At 45.9% G+C, this 20,423-nt stretch overlaps 1 protein-coding gene across 3 annotated transcripts in view; it reads right to left on the reverse strand.

Moving 5' to 3' along the window:
* Positions 1–20,423, reverse strand: part of DHX35 (DEAH-box helicase 35) — a 65,021-nt gene that overhangs the window by 31,672 nt on the left and 12,926 nt on the right. For 2 of the 3 annotated variants that reach the window (XM_077778863.1, XM_077778862.1), the window contains exons 4-9: positions 17,329–17,406; positions 11,875–11,979; positions 9,944–10,005; positions 9,030–9,099; positions 6,428–6,487; positions 180–292 (exon numbers count right to left, since the gene is read on the reverse strand). In XM_077778863.1, the coding sequence (XP_077634989.1) occupies positions 180–292; positions 6,428–6,487; positions 9,030–9,099; positions 9,944–10,005; positions 11,875–11,979; positions 17,329–17,406 (488 nt within the window). The remainder of the gene's footprint in view (positions 1–179; positions 293–6,427; positions 6,488–9,029; positions 9,100–9,943; positions 10,006–11,874; positions 11,980–17,328; positions 17,407–20,423) is intronic. The other variant, XM_077778864.1, reaches the window with a different exon arrangement.

Here is a 20,423-nt window from a genome sequence, read left to right on the forward strand (position 1 = left end):
GCACGCCCTCTCCCCGCCTGGCACACTGCCCTTGGGGCTGTCAGGGGACACGAAGCACACCCCTTTCCCCGCCTGGCACACTGCCCTTGGGGCCGCGAAAAGGCGTTAATTGCTCCTTATTCCACAACACAGGCCAGGTCTGTGAGCCACCGTCACTGAGAACCCAAGTATCATCAAACCTTTGTAGATAAAAGATGTCCACTGGAAATGTTCGCCCTTCTACTGTGAGGATCACGCACGTATCCCTTGTTGGGTCACTGGTCTCATTTTGATTAAAGAAATCCCGAAATTTCTATTAAAAAAAAAAACACAACTTAATTTCTCTCAAAAACAAATGGTTCATAGCAACTCACAGAAAGAAAGAAAATAATGTAAAACTGACAGAGCAGGGGGTGGGTAGAAGAGACTGGATATATATTACACAGGCTGTAGGTCACAAAATAACTACTAAAAATTGTATTTTTATTATTGCCATTTTGTGGAATCACATTCCAAGGACAGGCTCTACTAAGGTTTAATAAAAAATTATGACGATTTCAAAAGTACTCATTAATGGATCTGGTCAACATGTAGCTGTGACAGTACTTATCTTATTGTTATCCTCTGCTCTATTTCACAGAAAACTGGGTCAAAAGGTGCGATGCAAATTAAACACAGATTAAATCAGATCCATGTGTCATTCTAATCTGAAAAGCACGTATGTGATCGCACAGGTTATCAGTTTACAGAGGAAACTTATACTTCCGTGAACATGAGGTACAGCCCACGAACACCAGTCACAGATACACACTCTCGATAGCCCTCCCGCACTTTAAACAGGGACAGTATCTCCTCCGTCCTCCAGCCCCCCGTGGGAGCTGACACAACACCTTGTAAGGGGTAAGTCATCGGCCACCCATGTGAGCACTCCCACGGCACGCAGTGGAAAGAAGTAGCTCCTGCAGTTCCCCCAGTAAAGGTTCGGGGGCACCTGACCCCCAGACTGGAGGCCTACAGGGAGGCCTGGCCCAACAGCTCTGGTCAAAGGTGCAGCGGAGAGACGCCAGCAAAGACCCCCTTGCGGAGAACATGGCCCCAGGTGCCAGGAGGGGCTGGCAGGGGAGCGAGTGCCAGGCGGGCAGTGGCTGTGCCCAGGGCGGAGGAACACGGACACCCTGCTGGGTGGAGCGTGTCACCTGATCCCCACCAGTGACATTCTAGTCCCCCCGGGGCCTGGCTGGGCCTCACGTCCTAGTATCCTGGGAGGTCGGCCTACGGGATCGCAGCTCCTGCCTCCTTGACTTCCCCGCGTATCTTTGCAGCCACGCCGCCGCCCGCTCCTGGCGCCCCGGGGGCCTGGGGAACGAGGAGGACAGCCGCGAAGGCCGAGTGACGGACGCGGGGTACTTCTACCAGAGTCCACTGCACTGAACTACAGAATCACAGGAGGCGATACGCTGACCACAACGTTGTGTCTGAGAAGGGTAAGCGCACATACAAGTGCCCCGTGCCAGCAGAAGAGCCGGCCGGCTGTGCTATGAAGACACAGGGCACCGTTCACTTCCCTCCAAGTGACTTCAGCCCTGCCATGTCCGGTGATGTGCACGGAGCACAGGCGCGCGGCAAGCGATGCCCGAGCAAGGGGGAAGGGCCGGCTCCTCCGCACTAGAAAGACGGGCGCACACAGAGCCGGTCGGAACACAACCAGAGGCAGAGTGACTACGTGACCAGAACAGAGCTGCCAGTTACTGGGAGAGTAAGGCCAATGCTGAGCGGCTTTCAGGGAGGGCTTCACCGAGGCATCACTACCCCTTGGCTGAGCCTGAATGGACGAGGAGGAGGATCACTGGCTGGGAAGGCGAACAGACACCCCTTCCCAGGAGGAGGGCAGAGCATAGGCCCAGAGGACAGAGCCCAAGGTCTAGGGCAGGCCAGCCCTGTTCAGGGTTAGTCTTCTTGTCTACAAAGACGACAAACCGCTATCTCCCCTGCAAGGCTGCCACACGGGCCACATAAAGTGTCCGTGACTGCAGTCGGCACAGGTCCGGCCTGAAGTGTGTACTCAGTAAGCGATCGTGTTATCACTCTGAGGGGCCAAATGTCATGTCACAGGCACATCACTTGATGGGCAAGGTGAGGGTAGGGAGGATGGACATGACGTCATCAGACCTGTGTCCTGGATGCCTGGCTCTGGTGGCCATCCTGGAGGCAGGCAGGGGCAGTAAGAGGCTGGAGGCAAGCCCGCTAATTCAGGGAGGTACTGGAACAGCTCAGAGGAGAGAACAAGGCATAAACGGCAGGGCCAGGGCCAGAGGTGTGACTGACGGGGCCTGGCAGCCAGTGAGTGAGCGGATGGGACCACTGCTTAGTCAGGGAGAACACTTCGAAAGCAATGGAAGTCTCGAGCCTGAACGTCTACAACGAAACAGTGCCGCAGAGAAGCCGACAGTCACTGGGCCGCGGGGAGTCCGGGGGCCAGGAGTTTGGGTGGCTGCTGACTGGCCAGCAGCGAATGCTCAGGCGGGAGCACAGGAACACAGTTAAGACGGCCATAAGCACCAACTGTGGGCAGAATCAGAGGCCAGGGAGGCAGGCTCCTTGAGGAGGAAGAGCAGCCAGAAAGGAGGCTGATGGGCAGCCTTGGGGAGGCTGGAAAGCGGCGAGGAGGCAGGGATCCCAGAGCTGCAGACGGAGGAGGAAGATTTTTAAAAAGGCTTGGTGGGAGCGCCTGGGCGGCTCAGTGGGCTAAGCAGCTGACTCCTGATTTCGGCTCAGGTCGAGATCTCAGTTTGGAAGTTCAGGCCCCACATCTGGCTCTGAGCAGATGGCTCCTGTGCCAACAGTGCAGTGCCTGTTTGGGATTCTCTCTCTTCTGCTCTCTCTACCCCTCCCCTGCTCACGCTCTCACTCAAAATAAATAAATAAACATTAAAAAAATGGGGGGGGGCCCTTGGTGAACAGAGCTAAATGTTATTGAAAAGGCAAGCGGAACACAGAGGATGGCGACACCACGTCCCTGAGTATGTGGTGCTGAAGAGAACGGACAGGGAGCTCCTCTTTCAGGAAATAAAATTCAGCCTTACTGAGAAGGCACAAGACCTTGAGTCTTAAGATATTTACCTTTTATCTTCATCTGGAAATATACAATACGTATTACATAAAGTTACAGGCTACAGAGCAAATAAATACAGTGTGAGGCCGAATGAAGGAGCAGCGAGAGTGAGGTGCGGAGTTCAGCGCACCAGGGAAAGGAGAGTGTGAGGCGGGTCTCAAAGAGGCGGGCTCATGNGCCAGGAACATAAAATGAGAAGCAGCAAGAGAACGGTCCCTGAAATGGAGCATGAATGACGAGAACATCTGCGGGCCGTCTTCCCAGCTCACCAGCTTCCCTCCCTGACAGCTCCCAGACCTGACCCACAGAGCTGGGCTCCCAGTGGCCGTGTCTACACAACACGCCCCCAGCCCTCAGTCCATGCAGAGTGGTCCCGAGTGGGTGCCTGACCCTCAGTGCCTTCTCCAGGAATCTGGAAAGAGAAATCAGTCTTCTCCAGGAAGCTGGACGGATAACAAAAACCTAGGCGTTGTCAGCAACCGTGTTTCCTGCCAAGTGGATAGAAGCAAATAAAAGAAAAACAATAGCCTGCGATACAATGGTCAATTAATACTCCGTAATTATGCTGGGTCACATTCCAGAACTGCTCCCACAATCAGGCTGCCATGAACAAAGCAGCTGACCCGACCAAGGCAACGATCTGATCAGCCCAATCATACTCCGCCCGCCTCTGGCCGCCAGGCCGAGGTCGCTGGTGTCTCCGCCACCAGGCTAGGTCTCCCCGAGCCCTGAGAGAGACCACAGCAGATGAGGCCCACCCCTCCAGGCAGGGGGGGCCTGGAACTAGTCTGTCACCCACACACCCAGCGGCTAGGAGCCAGGGAGAGGGTCGGGGAGGCCCAGGGCTCCAGGGCAAATGCTGCCTGGCCACCTCCCACCACCTCCTGCCACCTCCACCCTCCACGCTCGCTCTCCCCCCGCCCTCAATTCAGCGCACTGGGTTCCTCACCCTCTTCCTCTCACACAGGGCCTCCCACCCCATGCCCCACACGCACACTCCGACGTCCTCTGTCACACAGGACTGACCCCTGCCCGCGGGACCCCCACTCACACACACACACGCAGGCCTCCTCTGCCTCACAGGGGAGAACCTGGGCAAGGACGGGTGAGGGCGTGAGGGCCCAGCGTGCCCTGCATCACGGCACCCCCAGGCCACGCCAAGCTTCCTACATTCCACTCTCCTGCTTAAAGAAACTACTTCCAGAAAGTCCATCTATATCAACTACTGCAGGCAGAATGGAAAGGGGCGGTTTGTTAAGTCTCCAGGCCACACCCAAAGACAATGAAAGGATGTTAGAAGCAATAAATATCAACAATTCTAAGAGAACACTTGGACACTGTAATTTTCAAACACAATAAAAACTGCCAGAAATGATTTTTAAAAGAGAGGGGGTGATGAAAAGAAGAGGGAACACTGAGGAAGATGTTCTGTGCACCGGGGGCACAGAAGCAATGACGGGAGGGGAGGTCGGGCACAGCCCTCAAATCGCCATGTCGGTAGGTGCCACAGCTCATGGGGTGAGAAGTAATTCAAGAGGGCAACAAGGTGCTTCGACCCAAAAGTTATCATGAGTGGACCAAAGGCAAGAGACAGGCTTGAGAAGGTCTGAGAGACCAGCCAAGCTACACACGCAGACACCCCGCTTGGACACACGGAGATTTTTCTCTCTCCAAGCTGTTCTGCATCCCTGAAGCCTCAGGGAGACCAGGAGCCAGGAGCCAGGCCCCTTATATATCTCAGCTGGAAAGAACCGGCCTGTTGACTGGTGTTATCTCCACACCTACTCTTGCCTCTTCTGCAGGGCACTCAGAGTGATCTTTCTAGAACTTAAATATGATCAAGTCCCTGCCACACCTCGCACCATCCTAGGGCTCCCGACCAGGTGGAGGGTGGATCCTTCCTCCTCTGCGTGGCCTGTAAGGCCTTCCATCATCTGACCCCTACCAACCTCTCCATTTTAATCTCCGATTCTTCCCATTCTATCAAAGTTCCTTAAACCTTAAACAAAGCTTCTACTTTGTGCCAGACACTGTTTCCGGTGAAAGGGATAAAATCACGAGTAAGACATTCCAAGTCCCGATCTTCATGGAGCTTTGATCTTACTGATGGGAGACACACAGTAAATGAGCACTTGCATGCAATGCTAGGTAATAATAAATACCGAACAGAATAAGCAGAGTGCGACACTGGAGAGCAACAAGGCACAGTTTCAGTCAGAGGAGTCAGAAAAGGCCTCTCAGGGAGGAGACCCGGTCAAGCCTGGGATGAAACGAGGGAGCCATGAGAACATGTGGGAGCGCGGTCTAGACAGAGGGTCCCCACCAGAGCAGAAGCACACGTGGGTTTTCTGAGGAACAGCAAGATGGGGCCAGGATGTGAGGTGCGTAAGAGATGCTGTGGGTGGAAATGAAGCCAGAGAGATGACAAGAGAGGGGACTGGAGGCAGATCGTCCCCACAGGTCCCACAGGCAGGGTAAGACTCCCACCTCCACTTGCCTCACAGCCCCTTGGACACATGGAGTCATGGCCCCATGGATCTGTGCAAGCTTAGAATGCCCTTCCCCACCCCTGCCCATCTAGCAGACGTCTGTGCATCTTTGGAACCCAAATGGGATGTCTGACTTCTGTGAGAGCTTCTGGACGTCCTCCAGCTGGCTAGACTTAAGCAGCCCCCTCTTTAAGCTGTCTCAGCGCCCTGACATACTGATTGGTAAACATCTATTTATGTGTCAGCTTCCCAAGAAGTTCAGAGAGGGTGCCAATCACCGGTAGCCAGCACTGTGCTTAGCACGTATACACATATATATATTTATATGTTTATAGTTATTTACATATTTATATACAGCAAGTGATCAAAATTATTTGTTGAGTTGAACTGCTGTTCGAACTAAAATATCACTCGGTAAGAGAGAAAAAATAATGTAAACAGAGCCATAAAAGTTATAACATGGAAATGATTATATATGCAGCAAAAACTTCAACGGCACACAAAAAAATCTAAACATAAATGCTATGGTCATAAATAAATCCAAGAAATATACCCTCATACTGAAAAATGTAATAAAAAGAAACTGCCTGTGTGGGGAGAAACACAGTATGCTGAGAAACAAGACAAGTAGGTAATTAGGAACTCACTTAATTACAGGCTAATTTCCACCCACAAGCTAAAAAGGAGTATCCTCTGATCATATGGAATCTAGGACATCAGATGGCCCCACAGGGAAGGTAGGCCATTCTGCCAGAGATAAGCTCTCGCTAAGGTAACTTCCCAAGGACATGTCCAAACAACCCCAGGGCTTATAGGGGACAGCGGGGCGAGGGGGAAATGCTCGTACCTCGGCATCCAGAGTGGCTGAAGCCACAATCAATCGAAGATCCCCTCGCTTTCTCTGAATCTAAAAAAGAAGGTGTTAGGAAACAATGATACAGTGCAATATGTACAGATAAAATAGTCTGGTCCCTGAAATTTACTTCAGAATAATTCAGTGTGGGGCACCTCCCCTACTCACTCTGTCTCAAAATTAAATAAACTTAAGAAAGAAAATGTTGGGGGCGCCTGGGTGGCTTAGTTGGTTAAGTATCTGACTTTCGCTTAGGTCATGATCTCGCGGTTCGTGGGTTCGAGCCCCGTGTTGGGCTCTGTGCTGACTGCCAGCTCAGAGCCTGGAGCCTATTTCAGAGTCTGTATCTCCCTCTCTCTCTGACCCTCCCCTGCTCATGCTATCTCTCTCTCTCTCTCTCTCTCTCCTAGAAATAAAATAAAAGTTAAAAAAATAAAAATAAAAAAAATAAAAAAAGAAAGAAAATGTTGATGGGGCACCTGGGTGGCTCAGTCGGTTAAGCGTCCAACTTCAGCTCAGGTCATGATCTCATGGTTCGTAGGTTATAGCCCCACGTCGGGATCTGTGCTGACAATTCAGAGCCTGGAGTCTGCTTCGGATTCTGTGTCTCCCTATCTCTCTCTGCCCCTCCCCTGCTCATATTCTGTGTGTGTGTGTGTCTCTCTCTCTCAAAAATAAAGAAACATTTTTAAAAAATGTTTTTAAAGGAATAATTTCAGTGTGTGTACTTTCGGGGGGCCAGGGCAGGAGGAGCTCATAGTTACAAGTTGGTATTAGAGTGACAGGTAAAAACATGGTTCATTACACTATGCTAATTGTGTAAGCAGTAAAATTTTCCATAGTAAAAAGCTAAAAACAATGTTTATAGAAAGAATAAAAGGAGCTTTAAGAACTGAATTTGAATTTATCAAAAGTAAAACCATTTTTTCCTGATACTTGGGTCTCTGGATAGCCAGACTCTGGTATACACAGTTAAAGCATAAAAAAGTACATTAAAAGCAAATACACTATAAACATTAACACCAAGACAGAAATACGGACAAAAGATCTTAAGTTATGCAAAGAAAGAAAGGGTCAACGCGCACAGAAGAAACGATCATATAAACTGTAGCAAAAATATAACAATGACATTTTTTTTCATCCATCACACTGGCAAAGATTTATTTAAGGCTAATACTCAGGGTTGGCAAAGGATTCAGTGACATAAGCCCCTTACTATACTGTTCCCAAGAGGATTCAAGCAGATGGGATAATCCGTCGTAAGTATCAGAAGTATAAATCTTTGGCCAAAGAATAAAATTAACAAAACTAACAGTAACAATGGCAACTAACATAAACTAAGTTATGTGCTATTCCAGGGTCCCTGCGTACAGCCCTGTGGTCTATGCACTGCACAAAGGTGCAAGCTGAGGAAGCTAGGGGCATTTGAAGTCCAGACCACCCTCCCCTAGCTCTGGACAGACCCCTACTGTGAGTATCTTGTCCTAATCTGCACAGAGGTGGGAGCTCACAGTCTATTTGTGACCCTGTGTCAGGTACCATCCTATGAAGTGTACACGATCTTATTTAAGCCTCACGATAAATTATGATATAGAGCAGCTCCGTCCAAGATAGCTCTCTCCAGTGACAGAGAGGTGCTGCCCAATGCAGTAGCCACTGGCCATGTGTGCTTACAGAACTCTTGAAATTAGCCAATGTGCCAAAGGAACTGCACTTAAAATTTTAATTCGATTTTATCTAATTTAAATCTAACTAGCCACAGGTGGCTAGTGACTGTCATATAGAAAAGTATACTGACACAGATATAGACTTCTACTATCCCTATTTTAGAGATGAGTAAACCCAGCAGAGTCAGAATTTGAACCCAGGCAGTCTGACCCAGAGTCCAGGCTTTTAATTACCCAGCTCTACCACCTCCTTCTAGACTCCTGCAATTAGGACTACGTCCAAAGAAAACCATCAGGAAGTACACAGAAGGGAGGAGAGGTAAAACTGAAACAAGACTGGCCATGAGTTGTAATTGGTGAATCCGGATGATGGGCACAGGGGGGTCATTAAACCTTTCTCTTTACTCTGCAGGATACTTGAAACCTTCTATGATAAAAAGTTAAAAAAAGAAAAGAAACAGAAATGCAACAGATTTCATTACAAAGGTGCTCACTGAAGTATCGTTTAAAATATTTCAAATCTGGAAGCCATACAAATGCCTACCAGCATGGAAAAGTCAAATACTTTATGGTAGAGACATGTGATTATATAGCCATTATTAAAACTCACATCTTCAGGGAATATGTAATGACACAGAAAAATGATCTTGATGTACTATTAAGAGAGACGTGCAAGACAAGTCAGCACATACAACCCAGTCCCTATTGCACTGAAACAGCTTCGGGTACACACACAGGTACACACAAGAGGAGGAAAAACCGTACTAACATTCTACCAGTGATTTTCTCTGAATGAGTAGAATTATGGATCATTTTAATGTTTTTCCTTCATATCTTATTGGATTTCCCAAACTGCTACAATGACTTTCCTAACCAAGCAATAAAACAAAACAGAAACACAGAAACAAAAGTTCACGGTGAAACCACACCTTTTTCAGCAAGCCGATGGCGATGTCTGTGTATAAGGTCCTCTCGTGGGCTTCATCCAGCATGATGGCACTAAGGACAAAGGGAAGACCTTGGTGAGCATCAGACAGACCACTCGCATAATCCCATCTGGATCATTAAAGGGACTCCTGGGTATCTAGTCCCCATGCAATCCCCTTGCATCAAAAGGAGAGCTAAGAAACTCGTCTTTGGCAAGGAGAGAAGTACTCAACTAATAAAAATGGTGATGCTGACATATCTTGAAGAATTGTACATATTTACCGCTATCTTTAAAGAGCTTTATAAGCCACATTGGATTCTAATAGGACCTAACACCTGATCTTAAATTACAACATAACACATAACCCCACAAAGCACAGAAGAGACAGGACGAGGCCCCACACAACCCGAAGAATGTTAGGCTGCAGATAACAGCACAGCGACACGTGATCACAGGCGGGTCACATATGTATACGGGTATCAGATGCGACATCCTTCCCCAGCATACCACACAGCCCGTGTAGGACAATGTTGATACAGTAATGAGTAATGGACAAAGACACACAAAGTATAAGTAATTATCCAGACTCTGCATATTACATCCAACAAACAATGCCCATTTCTGTGCCATCATCCGCAGCCACCATCAAGCCGGGGATATAACAGAGGCCAAGATAAGTATGACAAGTCAGCAGATTATTCAAATGACAGGGATTTTAATGTGCCCATCTTTTACTGTCAGTAATTCTGAGAAAGTGTCAAAGGCCAAAAGCGTCAAATTCCTGAGTAATTCTAAGGAAAATCTTCGGGCCAACTGAAGGCAGCTGCAAATCCCAGCTAGTAACACAACTGCTTCTCAATCTACTGGTGTGCCTGTCACACTTCAGGGCAGTTATCATAGGAAAAACACATTTACCTGTATTTGGTTAACAATGGGTCAACCATCATTTCCCTGACCAACATTCCATCGGTCAGAAACTAAAAAACAAAAACATAAAGGTTTAGAAATAATTCATTTACACCATACGTTCATGACTTTGTTTCAAAGTTCAAGTGTAACCAAATGCACACAACCTGTTTGCCGGTGTGTGTACAAGATAATTCCCACAGAGGGCTGAGGAAATGCCCCGACGTTTTTGTTATCAAACCATGGAACTGCTCACCAGCAAGACTTCAATCATGGGGCCTGCAGCTAGGGCCTGCCAATCTTCCAGCAGAATCCCCCCCTGCATTTACTATCTGAACATGGGCTCAGCCCCGCTTCCTCTGGGCCTGTACTCCTGGTCCTGTGGATGAATGGCAGCGAAGACAAACCCTGTCTGTGCAAAGGAACACCATGAGTCTGAGGCCATTGTTCCAAAGACGTCCCAAAGCCCTCAGACTTGCAGCCCTGAAGTTGCTCACCGGAGCCTCACCTGCTATTATCTTAGGGAGGCTGGGTAGGGTGTGCTTAAGAAGAAAGGCCGTGGTGTCAGTGGGCTGGAAGCCCGGATCCTCTTTCCGCCTCTTACGAGCTGTGTGAAACTTGGGCAAGGTACCTCCCCTCTCTGAGCCTGATTCCTCATTTGTAAAATGGAGATAAGAAAGTATGTACCTCAGAGAGATATTGTGGCATAATTAAGAGAGATGGTAGGTAAAGTGTTCAGCACAGGACCTAGCACACAGTGTTTAAGAATATCAGCCATTATTATTTAGAACTAATGAATGTTTATAAAATGCTTCAGAAACCTGTGGTAACAATGACACGTTATTAACGTCATCCAAAATAACTCAGTATTTTAACCAGGCCAATCATCTCCCTCGCATGCTATAGCTTAGTGTTTTTACTTTTTGCTTCATTTTTAAGAATAGGATCCATTCCATCCTGGGCCTGGTACCAGCGGCCACACGTACGCACAGCAGCGAGGAGGGCCTGCCACCAATGACAGGCACCAGGGAAGAGCCGAGCAAAACGGACGGCTCGTGAAAGACTCAAAAACACCCATTTGCTTTAACTTAACAATCTGTTAAATTACCTACTTTAAATTTATTTGATGGTATAGAAGAAGGTTCCCTTTACCTAGCAAAATCTCAAAGATAACAAAATACAAAACTTTAGAAAGTAAGATCCCTATTTTTATAAATCACCACCTCGTTCAGTTCATCTGGTTATTTTCAACTTCCTTCTGCTGCAAACTGAGAGGTAACGGAGATTCTCGCAACCAGTTCCCATTCTGTCAGAGCATTTTTATTGGTTTGCAGTACTACCTGATTAGAACGATTCCGGCCTGCTGGGCAAAGCAGACACTCTGGTGACTGGACACTGATCACTACGGATACTAATTATTTCAACAACAGCAATGAGGTCAAAGAACCCACGAGCAAAAGTCGTCATCATGTAAATACGGACAAGTTCTACCTAGTGAAAACACGATTTGTGAATTCCATGCTTTACCGACTGATACTGCCTCATCCCTGTTGTAAAGTCTTTTACAGGCACGTTTCTATATTTTGACAGCTGTGTGAATTGGTGGAAAAAAACAACAAAACACACGTAAGAAAGGACAGCCTTGAGCCCTGGTTCCATCATCAACGGGCACAGACCTCAGGCAAGCCGTTTAACCTCCCAGGCCCTCAACCTCTTCATCTGTAGAACCAAGGGCTTAACCTTCCTCCTAGGGTCCCTCCTGGGCTATGATTCAAGGACTCTGTGGGAGAGCTCGGCGCCTCCCAACGGCAGGGCAACTGCACACACTTTCTGCCCGGGCATCAGGGTCCCCGCCAGCAGTGATGCTGTGTGTTCTTAATTCCCCCCAAATACGCTTCTTCTTCGTGGTTCATACACGAAAAGCAGTGCAAGTGCTTCACCTTAATTCTCGTGGCCAGCGGGTCTGTGCAGTCATCGAAGCGGATGCAGTAGCCCACCTCGTGGCCTAGCAGTGCCCCCCTTTCCTCGGCTACTCTCCCTGCAACCTATGGGAAGAAAGATCACACTGAAAACAGAGACGCAGAGATTACTGCACGGAGCACATACTGAGAAAAATCTAAAGGTCACTTATTTCTTAAGTAGTATGTGAACGCCATGGAGAATGAGAAGAGGAGGGCAGGTGGTTAGAGAGCAAGCATGTAATTTATTCTACTCCCGACTTGAGGCAGCTTATCATTAATTACTGTGCAACAATAAGCCACACGACGGAATCCCACAAAGATGTCACAGACCAAAGAAATGGCAGATAAGATTCAAAAGATCAAAGCCAATGAGAAAAGTTTAAAACACAGATATGTCAAAGTGATTTCAGCTGAGCCACCAATTCAGCTCAGCACTTCCTGGAGACTGAAGCAAAAAGCTGAAGAAGTGACAAGATTACACCCTGGTAATGCTTTCTTTAGCACAACGACTGGGGACAAATTTTCACGTCTTCATGCCTCAAAATAATACCTTCCACCAGACCATGAAGGCAGGAGAATAGGAATGATCCCAGTCAACACTGGGACAAACTTCATTTTCTATTTGGAGGCAAATCAATGACGTGTCCAGAGGCAGATAACCTAAAACAATTTGCAACAATGCCCCAGCTACCAAAAAGCATTAAGAGGGGAGGGTGGATAAGCAGATGAGAAGGTTAATGAAGGATCCATGTTAACATAATAAAGAGTAGAAGACAAAATATATAATATATGTATCTTATATGACAAACAAGAGGTGAGTATAGGAAAGAAAAGACAAAACCCAATGGCAAGATCTTCCGCTACCCTTTGAAGGCAAAGGTTGTTAACTTATCAATGGAAGATATTTGAAATAATGAATAAATATCAAGAGCAATAAAAAGAAAATGGAGCATTTAATGTTCACTATATAAACGACCTAACTGAAAAGAACCATGGAAAACAGTATTAGCGAGGCTTCCTGGGGACCCAACACACTGCCCCCCAATGTGAGGCAGGCAGGAGGCCGCCCCCTTCCGCAGGTGAGGCACGGTCTCCACGGAGTCTCGGAGGCCTGGGTCTGGAACATGGGTTGGTGTAGGAGGGATTTGGAGGCAGAGTTTCCTGCCAGGGCCCCCTGCACTCAGCCGTCCGGGCCAAGCACACCAGGCATTATCTGGCCATCAGTGTTTAAGAAACCAAAGAGCAGATGAGGATTGGCAACGGGTGTGCCTAATGACCTGAGATTGCAGATCTGGGGGGCCAAAATGGGCTCAATCATTAAGCAGCCTTTCAAAACACCTTGTGAGATCTGAAGCCCACCCTATATTGCTCTACATCTGCGGGCTCTATTTCCTGACAGTAAGTATTGTACCGGGAAAATTGTGTTATTGTTTCAATTTCAACTCTACCGATCATTACACCATAAATCTCAGAAAACGGTACAAATAGAAAATGTGCACGTAGAGATACGAGGAGCTACTGGGAAAACAGGCTTATAAGAATGAATGAGCAGAAATGAGCCAACGCTCTCCATAAAAATAAAATCATATTATGGGTCTGTAAGGCAAAAGCTAAACATATGTATTCTTATTATTTCATGATATGTATACATTTGCTATCAAAGATATTTTATTTTCAAACTCTTTTATTCTTTCACGTATGATCACACCACTGGACATTTCAAAGGCTTTTTGACAGATTTTTACCTCTATTAACTTTTACTCCCAAAGACTTCATCAATTGGACTGGGTAAATACTATGCTTCTGACAGAGGCAAAGAAATCCAGGGAAAAGGAGATAAAAACCAATCACTGAGCACTTACCACCAGGACATGCTGTGCTCCAAGTTTTCAAAAACTGTATCTCACTAAATACGCACACAGCCCATGAGGTGGGCAAGCTACCCTTGTTTTAACAAAGAAAGAAACTGAAATAAGACAGCTAGAGCTTGTCCTGAATCACAGGTCAAGGCAAGGCCTGGTCTTGAACATGAAGCCAGACCCTACAACATCCTCACTAGTAACTGCCTCTCACGGAGATCAAACAAAGGCTTATGCACTCTGTTCTTGGGCTCTGAGATGTTTTCAGATTTTAGTTCTGCACACAAATTACTTCTTGAGATGTAGCATTTCAAACGTGATAGCTCTATTAATACTACACAGTTAATTTATAAACTCTTTGCGCTTGGAAGCGAAGGCATGGGGCTTCATGGAACTTATCCACAGCTACAAATTTGGAGTGAAATGCAGAGTGATTAAGAGCTGAGATTCCGAACCACAAACGGGAAAAAATGCTCTAATGTCTAAGTAAGAGTCATCTTTCAGTGACATAAAAGGTTAATAAGTCTAACCACTTCGGTGTATTTCCCAACTGCTATCTCTATTTTTACTTATACACACAAGGCTCAGAAAAATGCTGATCAATATTTTCTGCCTTGAAGACAATTAGAAAATGGACTCTGGGGAAAAAAAGGATGGCACAATAATTAAAACTCTGTACAGAGCAAAAGTAACTCAAGGCAACAGATCAGTTTCTTGTCCAGGTAAAGATGACAAAATAAAGGCATTGCCTCTGAAGGGCTAATTTAAAACAATAAAAGAAACAAAACGTACTATCAACCAAAACCTGTATCTTCGATGAAAGACCGAAAGAGCCCTAAGTCCAGACAATAAACCAGAAGCACAGCTCCCAGATGCCGTGAGGGCCTGACTCTACAGGAGAGGCTCCCGGGTAGACCTTGGCCAACCACCAGCTTTGTTAACATGGCGTCGCCGTCCCAACGGTCATGACGGACAACCCTTAATTTAGGAAGACAAGAAACAGCAACGTGTTCAGGTCCAGAAGACCTAGGAAATGACTCCACAGAAACACATTCTGATAGCGAACAATCACAAGAGAGAGAGGACTGAAGGAGAGGCAGGCAGACAGCACATATCAAGTCCTAAATCCGAAAGCCCAAAGTATCAAGTCCTAAATCAGAGAGCCCAAAGACTTCTGTCATGAGCCCCGACAGACCCCCACAATCGCTGAGGTGTGCGCCTCGACCTCCTCGGCCCCATTTTGCCCCAGCAAAGGAGGACTGAGAGGTCTGGTGGGAGGCCACACATTACCCAGACCAGCACCGCCTCACAGGCCTGCGGCCATCGGTGGCCATCAGTGGCCCACTGTGAGGAGGAGGAATTATCATCCTAACTGACTAACGCCAGCCGGCTGCAGTAAAGCCGACCTGGGAGGAAAGAAAGGCAGGAACACAAACAAAAAGCAACTGAAGAAGAAATGTTAAAAGTATTTTCCATGGTTCAATTCCAGGTCACAGCGAAAAAGAAAAAAAAAAAAAAAGGATTTTCCAAAGAAACAAGCAGAATTAAGATCTTAAACGGACAGGTCAGAAGTCAGTCTTCAGAGGTCCCTGAATCTCACAGCTTCAAGAGGACAGACATCTGAGAGGCTTTTCTCAAATTTGAGAACAATCCCCCAAATGTATACAATGCTAGAAGACTTTTCCACAGTGGCAATAATAAAAAGCAAATTTGAATGGACTATGCCAGGGAAACACGGGAATGTTGCTCTACTCCCTCCATAAAAAAAGAATAGAAAATCACTGTCATGTGAAGACAGCATCCATGGCAAGGTAGCCAACGACGACGGGCAAAAAAGATCTACAGAAACGTGTCAGGCAGTTAATAAAAACACTACATTATTTTTCCAGATTAAAAAAAAATATTTGTAATATTGTCACCTTTAAGATTTGTAATGTATTGTAATATCTCCTCCCATCTTAGACATTCTTTTTTAATGCTAATTTATTTATTTTGAGGGAGAAAGAGAAAGAGTACACATGCGGGGAAGGGGCAGAGAGAGAGGGGGAGAGAGACTCCCACGCCAGCTCTGCACTGTCAGCACAGAGCCCGATGCAGGGCTCAAACTCGCGAACTGTGAGATCATCACCTGAGCTGAAATCAAGAGTCAGATACTTAAATAACTGAGCCACCCAGGTGCCCCTGACTTCTCTTTTAAAGCAAAACAAAAACAAACAAAACAAAACAAAAAGCAAAACACCTTCAAAGAAGTGATTAAGAGACCCAAGTAGAGATATAAAGGAACCAAAACAGAATATGTTTGACTAGAAACAATCACAAACACTGTGCACAGGCTTGGAGAAACCTTACAAAAGAAACTGAAAAAAGAGCAGATGATTCCGGAGAAGGTGACAGACACTAAAAGCAGACAAAGGAGATCGAATACACATGTAACTGATGCCCTAAGGAAAAAGGAAAAAATAAATGGAACAGAAAAGTCTGCCAAAATCTAACAGAAGCCAGAGCTTTGCACCTGAAGACAGAAAGTTCTTCCATATTTAAGAAAAAAAGGAGACAGAACAATCAGCATCGAGATGCGTGCTGGCACAGACACAAGCTCACGCACACATGGGCAGGAAAAGCAAGCCAGGAGGGCAGCGGGAGAACCCACTGGAATTCAGACATCTACACAGTGACCCTCCAGACGGAGGGCAGAATGCGAATGCAGCGTCTGCACAGTTCCTAGGGAGGGTGAACCACAAACTTCATAACAAAGACCACAAACATTCTCAGCATGTAAAATCCGGCCAGTGAAGACATAAGGCAAAGTGAGCCGTTCAAGGTGAGCAAGACCATGGAAGAGAACGGCGATGAACACTGGCTCTATTTAAACCAGAATTAAAGTTCATCAGCTGCGGGAGTGATGATTACAGAAATGAACATATATTTATAACTCTTGAAATTAAAAACCCTAGCACTGCATCGATAACAAACGGAGGGAGAAAGTATAGAAGAAGTAAGTGTGCATTTGTTCTTTTATAACAGCAAACTACTGAACATAGTTTCAAAAACAAGTAACATCATCACGCTCTTTGTAATCTTTTTCCTTAGTTTTTAAGCTTTCATACATTCTGCTGTGGGGGAACAAACCTCTCTCCAAAGTTCGGTAACGACCCCTGCTTTCACTTCAGTTTCCCCTTTTGTTAAATCCAACAAAAGCAAACATATGGCTGGGACCCCATGTTTGTAGAATTACTTCTATCTTTCCAACCAATTCATCTGTGTGTGAGCATAAAAACAGCTTGGAATGATGTTCACAAGGTTTTCACTGGGTGACGAGATTTTCTCTCTTTAACTGTTTTTTGTTTGTTGTGATTTCCTCTGTACTTTATTACTACTTAAAAATTCATAAAGCTCATACAGGTATCAACTTTACAAAAATAAGCCGGCCATAATTCTTTTTCAAATGAAGAATTAAAATACCTAAAGAAGCCACACCATATTCAGGTGGAGCTTTCAGGAAACCAGAAAAACAACAAGCCACTGAACACAGAAGATGCAGATGGAGTATCTGGAACACAGAAAAGAAACTCACTGTGACGGCTGCCACTCTCCGAGGCTGGGTCACTCCTACGACTCTGCCTTCGGCTGTCCAGCCAGCTTCCGCGAGGTACTGCAAGGGAAGCACACGTAAGTATGCCTCTGACCCCGCTTTCCCCGAAACCACATCCCCCAAGTAACCCTGTTTTGTGTTAAAATCGCTGAGAAAGTTAGTAACAGATGGTTCTTATCCCAGCAGACACTTTGGAAGTTATTTTGCAAATGAGGATCTGAGGCCCAGAAATGTTAGGTAGTCTGCTTGCACTCACACCAGAGCTAATACTCAGAAGAACCAAGGCACATAGTGAACATTCTGACTCCCAGGCCTTACAAAATTTCCAGGTGCCACAGCCGCCTGAAGGAATAAGCAGCTCTCCTGGGCCACACAGAACACTGCTAAATCCACAGAACGAAGAATTTTAAAGCACACGCAGAGCCAGCTCAATGGAAATATCAACCATACAAAACATTTTAGTCAGATTAAATAAAAATAACCGGATTTCGTATGTGTATATGTGCCATTGTATTAGTACACAAAAAATCTGATTACGTGTACTTATCGGATTTATTTATATATATTTATTTGCTATACGTATGCATTTGTTATATACTTATTTAATCATTTACGTTTGTAAAACCTAAAGTGGGTAACAGTGGTTATCAGAGTTATATGGTTTTATAATGTCTAATCTGTTTCACAATGAGTATATTAGGAAAAAAAGAATAAAAATGCTCCCACATAAAACTGTACCCACTCACTGGTTCAAAAGAAACAAGGGAAGAAACTAAAGACAATGCCGGTCTGCAGAGGACTGGCAGAAAAGAGGGAGAAACGGAAACAGGGCATCAGGGGACGGGGAGGGGGTGACAACGTTCTGAGTAGGTGTTTCTGTGGAGCTCTGCCTCTTAGAGCCAGGCATGTTTCACACGCTCTTCAAGTACCCAAATAAACAAGCCCAACCAAGATGTCGGCGAAGGGAAACTGGAAGGCAATCCAAACACTAACACGTGGCCCTTTCTGTGGTACAAATGAATAATGCGATCACAACTAAGCCGGTGGAAGACGTGACCTAAGTAGCTGGAGAACGACGTGTGGACTGGACGCTGTACAGCCAAAGACAGAGAGAGCTGCGATTCGGCTGGTAGATGTTAGTAAATAACCAAACGGGCACGTGGGTTAGCAATTCTAAAACGGCTTTATGTTTATACTAGAATCTAACACGTAAGTTAACATATTGTAAACAATGAGGTCTGAGCTTCTCCCTACTAGAGAAAAGTTACAAATAAGGAAAGGCTAAAATGAGCCCTGTGGTGTGGGATTGGAATCAGAAGTATCAGCAGAAGTTCAAGGTTTTTAATACATATACAGACTGATATACACATACAGATGTTCTTCTATGTGGGGATTAGTAGTCACATATAATCTGCCCAATGAGACATACAGCAATGTGGCAGTGGGCACGCTAGCATCCAAATCTTGATTTCTAAACACCATTCTCCAATAAAGGAACCAGGGTTCCTTGCAGAAGTGTCTGATTCTAGGGCTGGTGCAGGGGAAACCCAAGATAAGCCTGGACCACCTGGTGGTACTAGAAAGTAAGGAAAGATTCAGAAAAAAGGATGGAGGCTTTTAGCAAGAACACAGGGCCTAAGTAAAGGAGCTCCTAATGATCAAAGTAACAAACTAAAAAGGACAGTATTGGATTTTAACCCACAGAACAAAATATAGATCCATGAATCCAGAATTATTATGATGTACATAAATAATTGAATTATTTGATTCCATTGAATGAAGGGGGAAAAATGAAAAAGAAGAGTGTAAAGCAAACACCCGAGTAACTGCTGCAGACCAGATCCACTGAGGGGCACCTGGGTGGCCCAGTCAGTTACACATCTGACTTCACTCAGCTCAGGTCATGATCTTGAGGTTCATAAGTTTGAGCCCCATTTCAGGCTCCTTGCACTGACAGTGTGGAGCTTGCATGAGATTCTCTCTCTCTCTCTCTCTGTCTCTGTCTCTCTCTCTGCCCCTCTCCTGCTTGTGCTCTCTCTCCCAAAATAAATAAACTTAAAAAAAAAAAAAATCCACTGAGGGATGCTAACATTAGGAGGAAAATCCTGAAGGGAAGCAGAATATCTGCAGTCTGGAAATATCGCCCCCCCAAGATATTTACCAACTACAAAGGGAAAGACAGTAACTTTATAGGCAAACCCTGGCACCTTAACCAAAATGAACCTCACCAGTGATCAGACGTTAGTATCTCAAACCCCGTGATATGACGCACAGAGGACAAAGCATTTCTGTGGTATTCTCTCTCAAAATGCATCAGCCCATTCTAATCATGAGAAAACATCATGCAAATCCAAACTGATAGGGATTCTATAAAATAAATGCTCAGTACTCTTCAAAAATGAGTAGGTTACAAAAGATGAGAAAGACAGACTCTAGGCTAGGAAACTGTCCTAGCTGAGAGAAGACTAGGGAGAAATAACAACGAATAGCAACATGGGGTCCTGGATCTTGGAACTGGAAAAGGACATTAGTGAGAAAACTGAAGAGACCGCGTAAGGTCGGTTAGCCCAGCTTCTGCACTGTACCAACGGCGATGTCCTGCTTTTGACTACTGTACTAAGGGAGGTGGGGTGAGAGGTTTAAGGGAATTCTGCGTTACCTGTACAACTTTTCCGTTAGTGTAAAATTAGCTAGAAATGACAGTTAAAAAAATGACTGTAGGGAACAACGTGTTTTAGATAATGTAGGTTTTTTGCTATAAAAACTGTAAAGTTTCTCTCTTGTATTAAATATTAAACACATAACACAAGACACTACCAACCACACCAAACAACACAAATGCAAATCCAGAGCTACAAGAAAGAATACCTAAAGGGCACCTGGGTGGCTCTGTCCATTGAACATCTGACTCTTGATTTTGGCTCAGGGCATTAGCCCACAGTCATGGGATCAAGCCTTGTGGCGGGCTTCTCACTGAGTATGGAGCCTGCTTGAGGTTCTCTCTCTCTCTCTCTCTCTCTCTCTCTCTCTCTCTCTCTCTCTCTCTCTCTCTCCCCCCCCCCCCCTCCCCCTCCCCC

The sequence above is a fragment of the Crocuta crocuta genome, unplaced genomic scaffold (assembly GCF_008692635.1).
Source record: "Crocuta crocuta isolate KB4526 unplaced genomic scaffold, BGI_CrCroc_1.0 scaffold248, whole genome shotgun sequence".
In the NCBI taxonomy this organism is placed as follows: domain Eukaryota; kingdom Metazoa; phylum Chordata; class Mammalia; order Carnivora; family Hyaenidae; genus Crocuta; species Crocuta crocuta.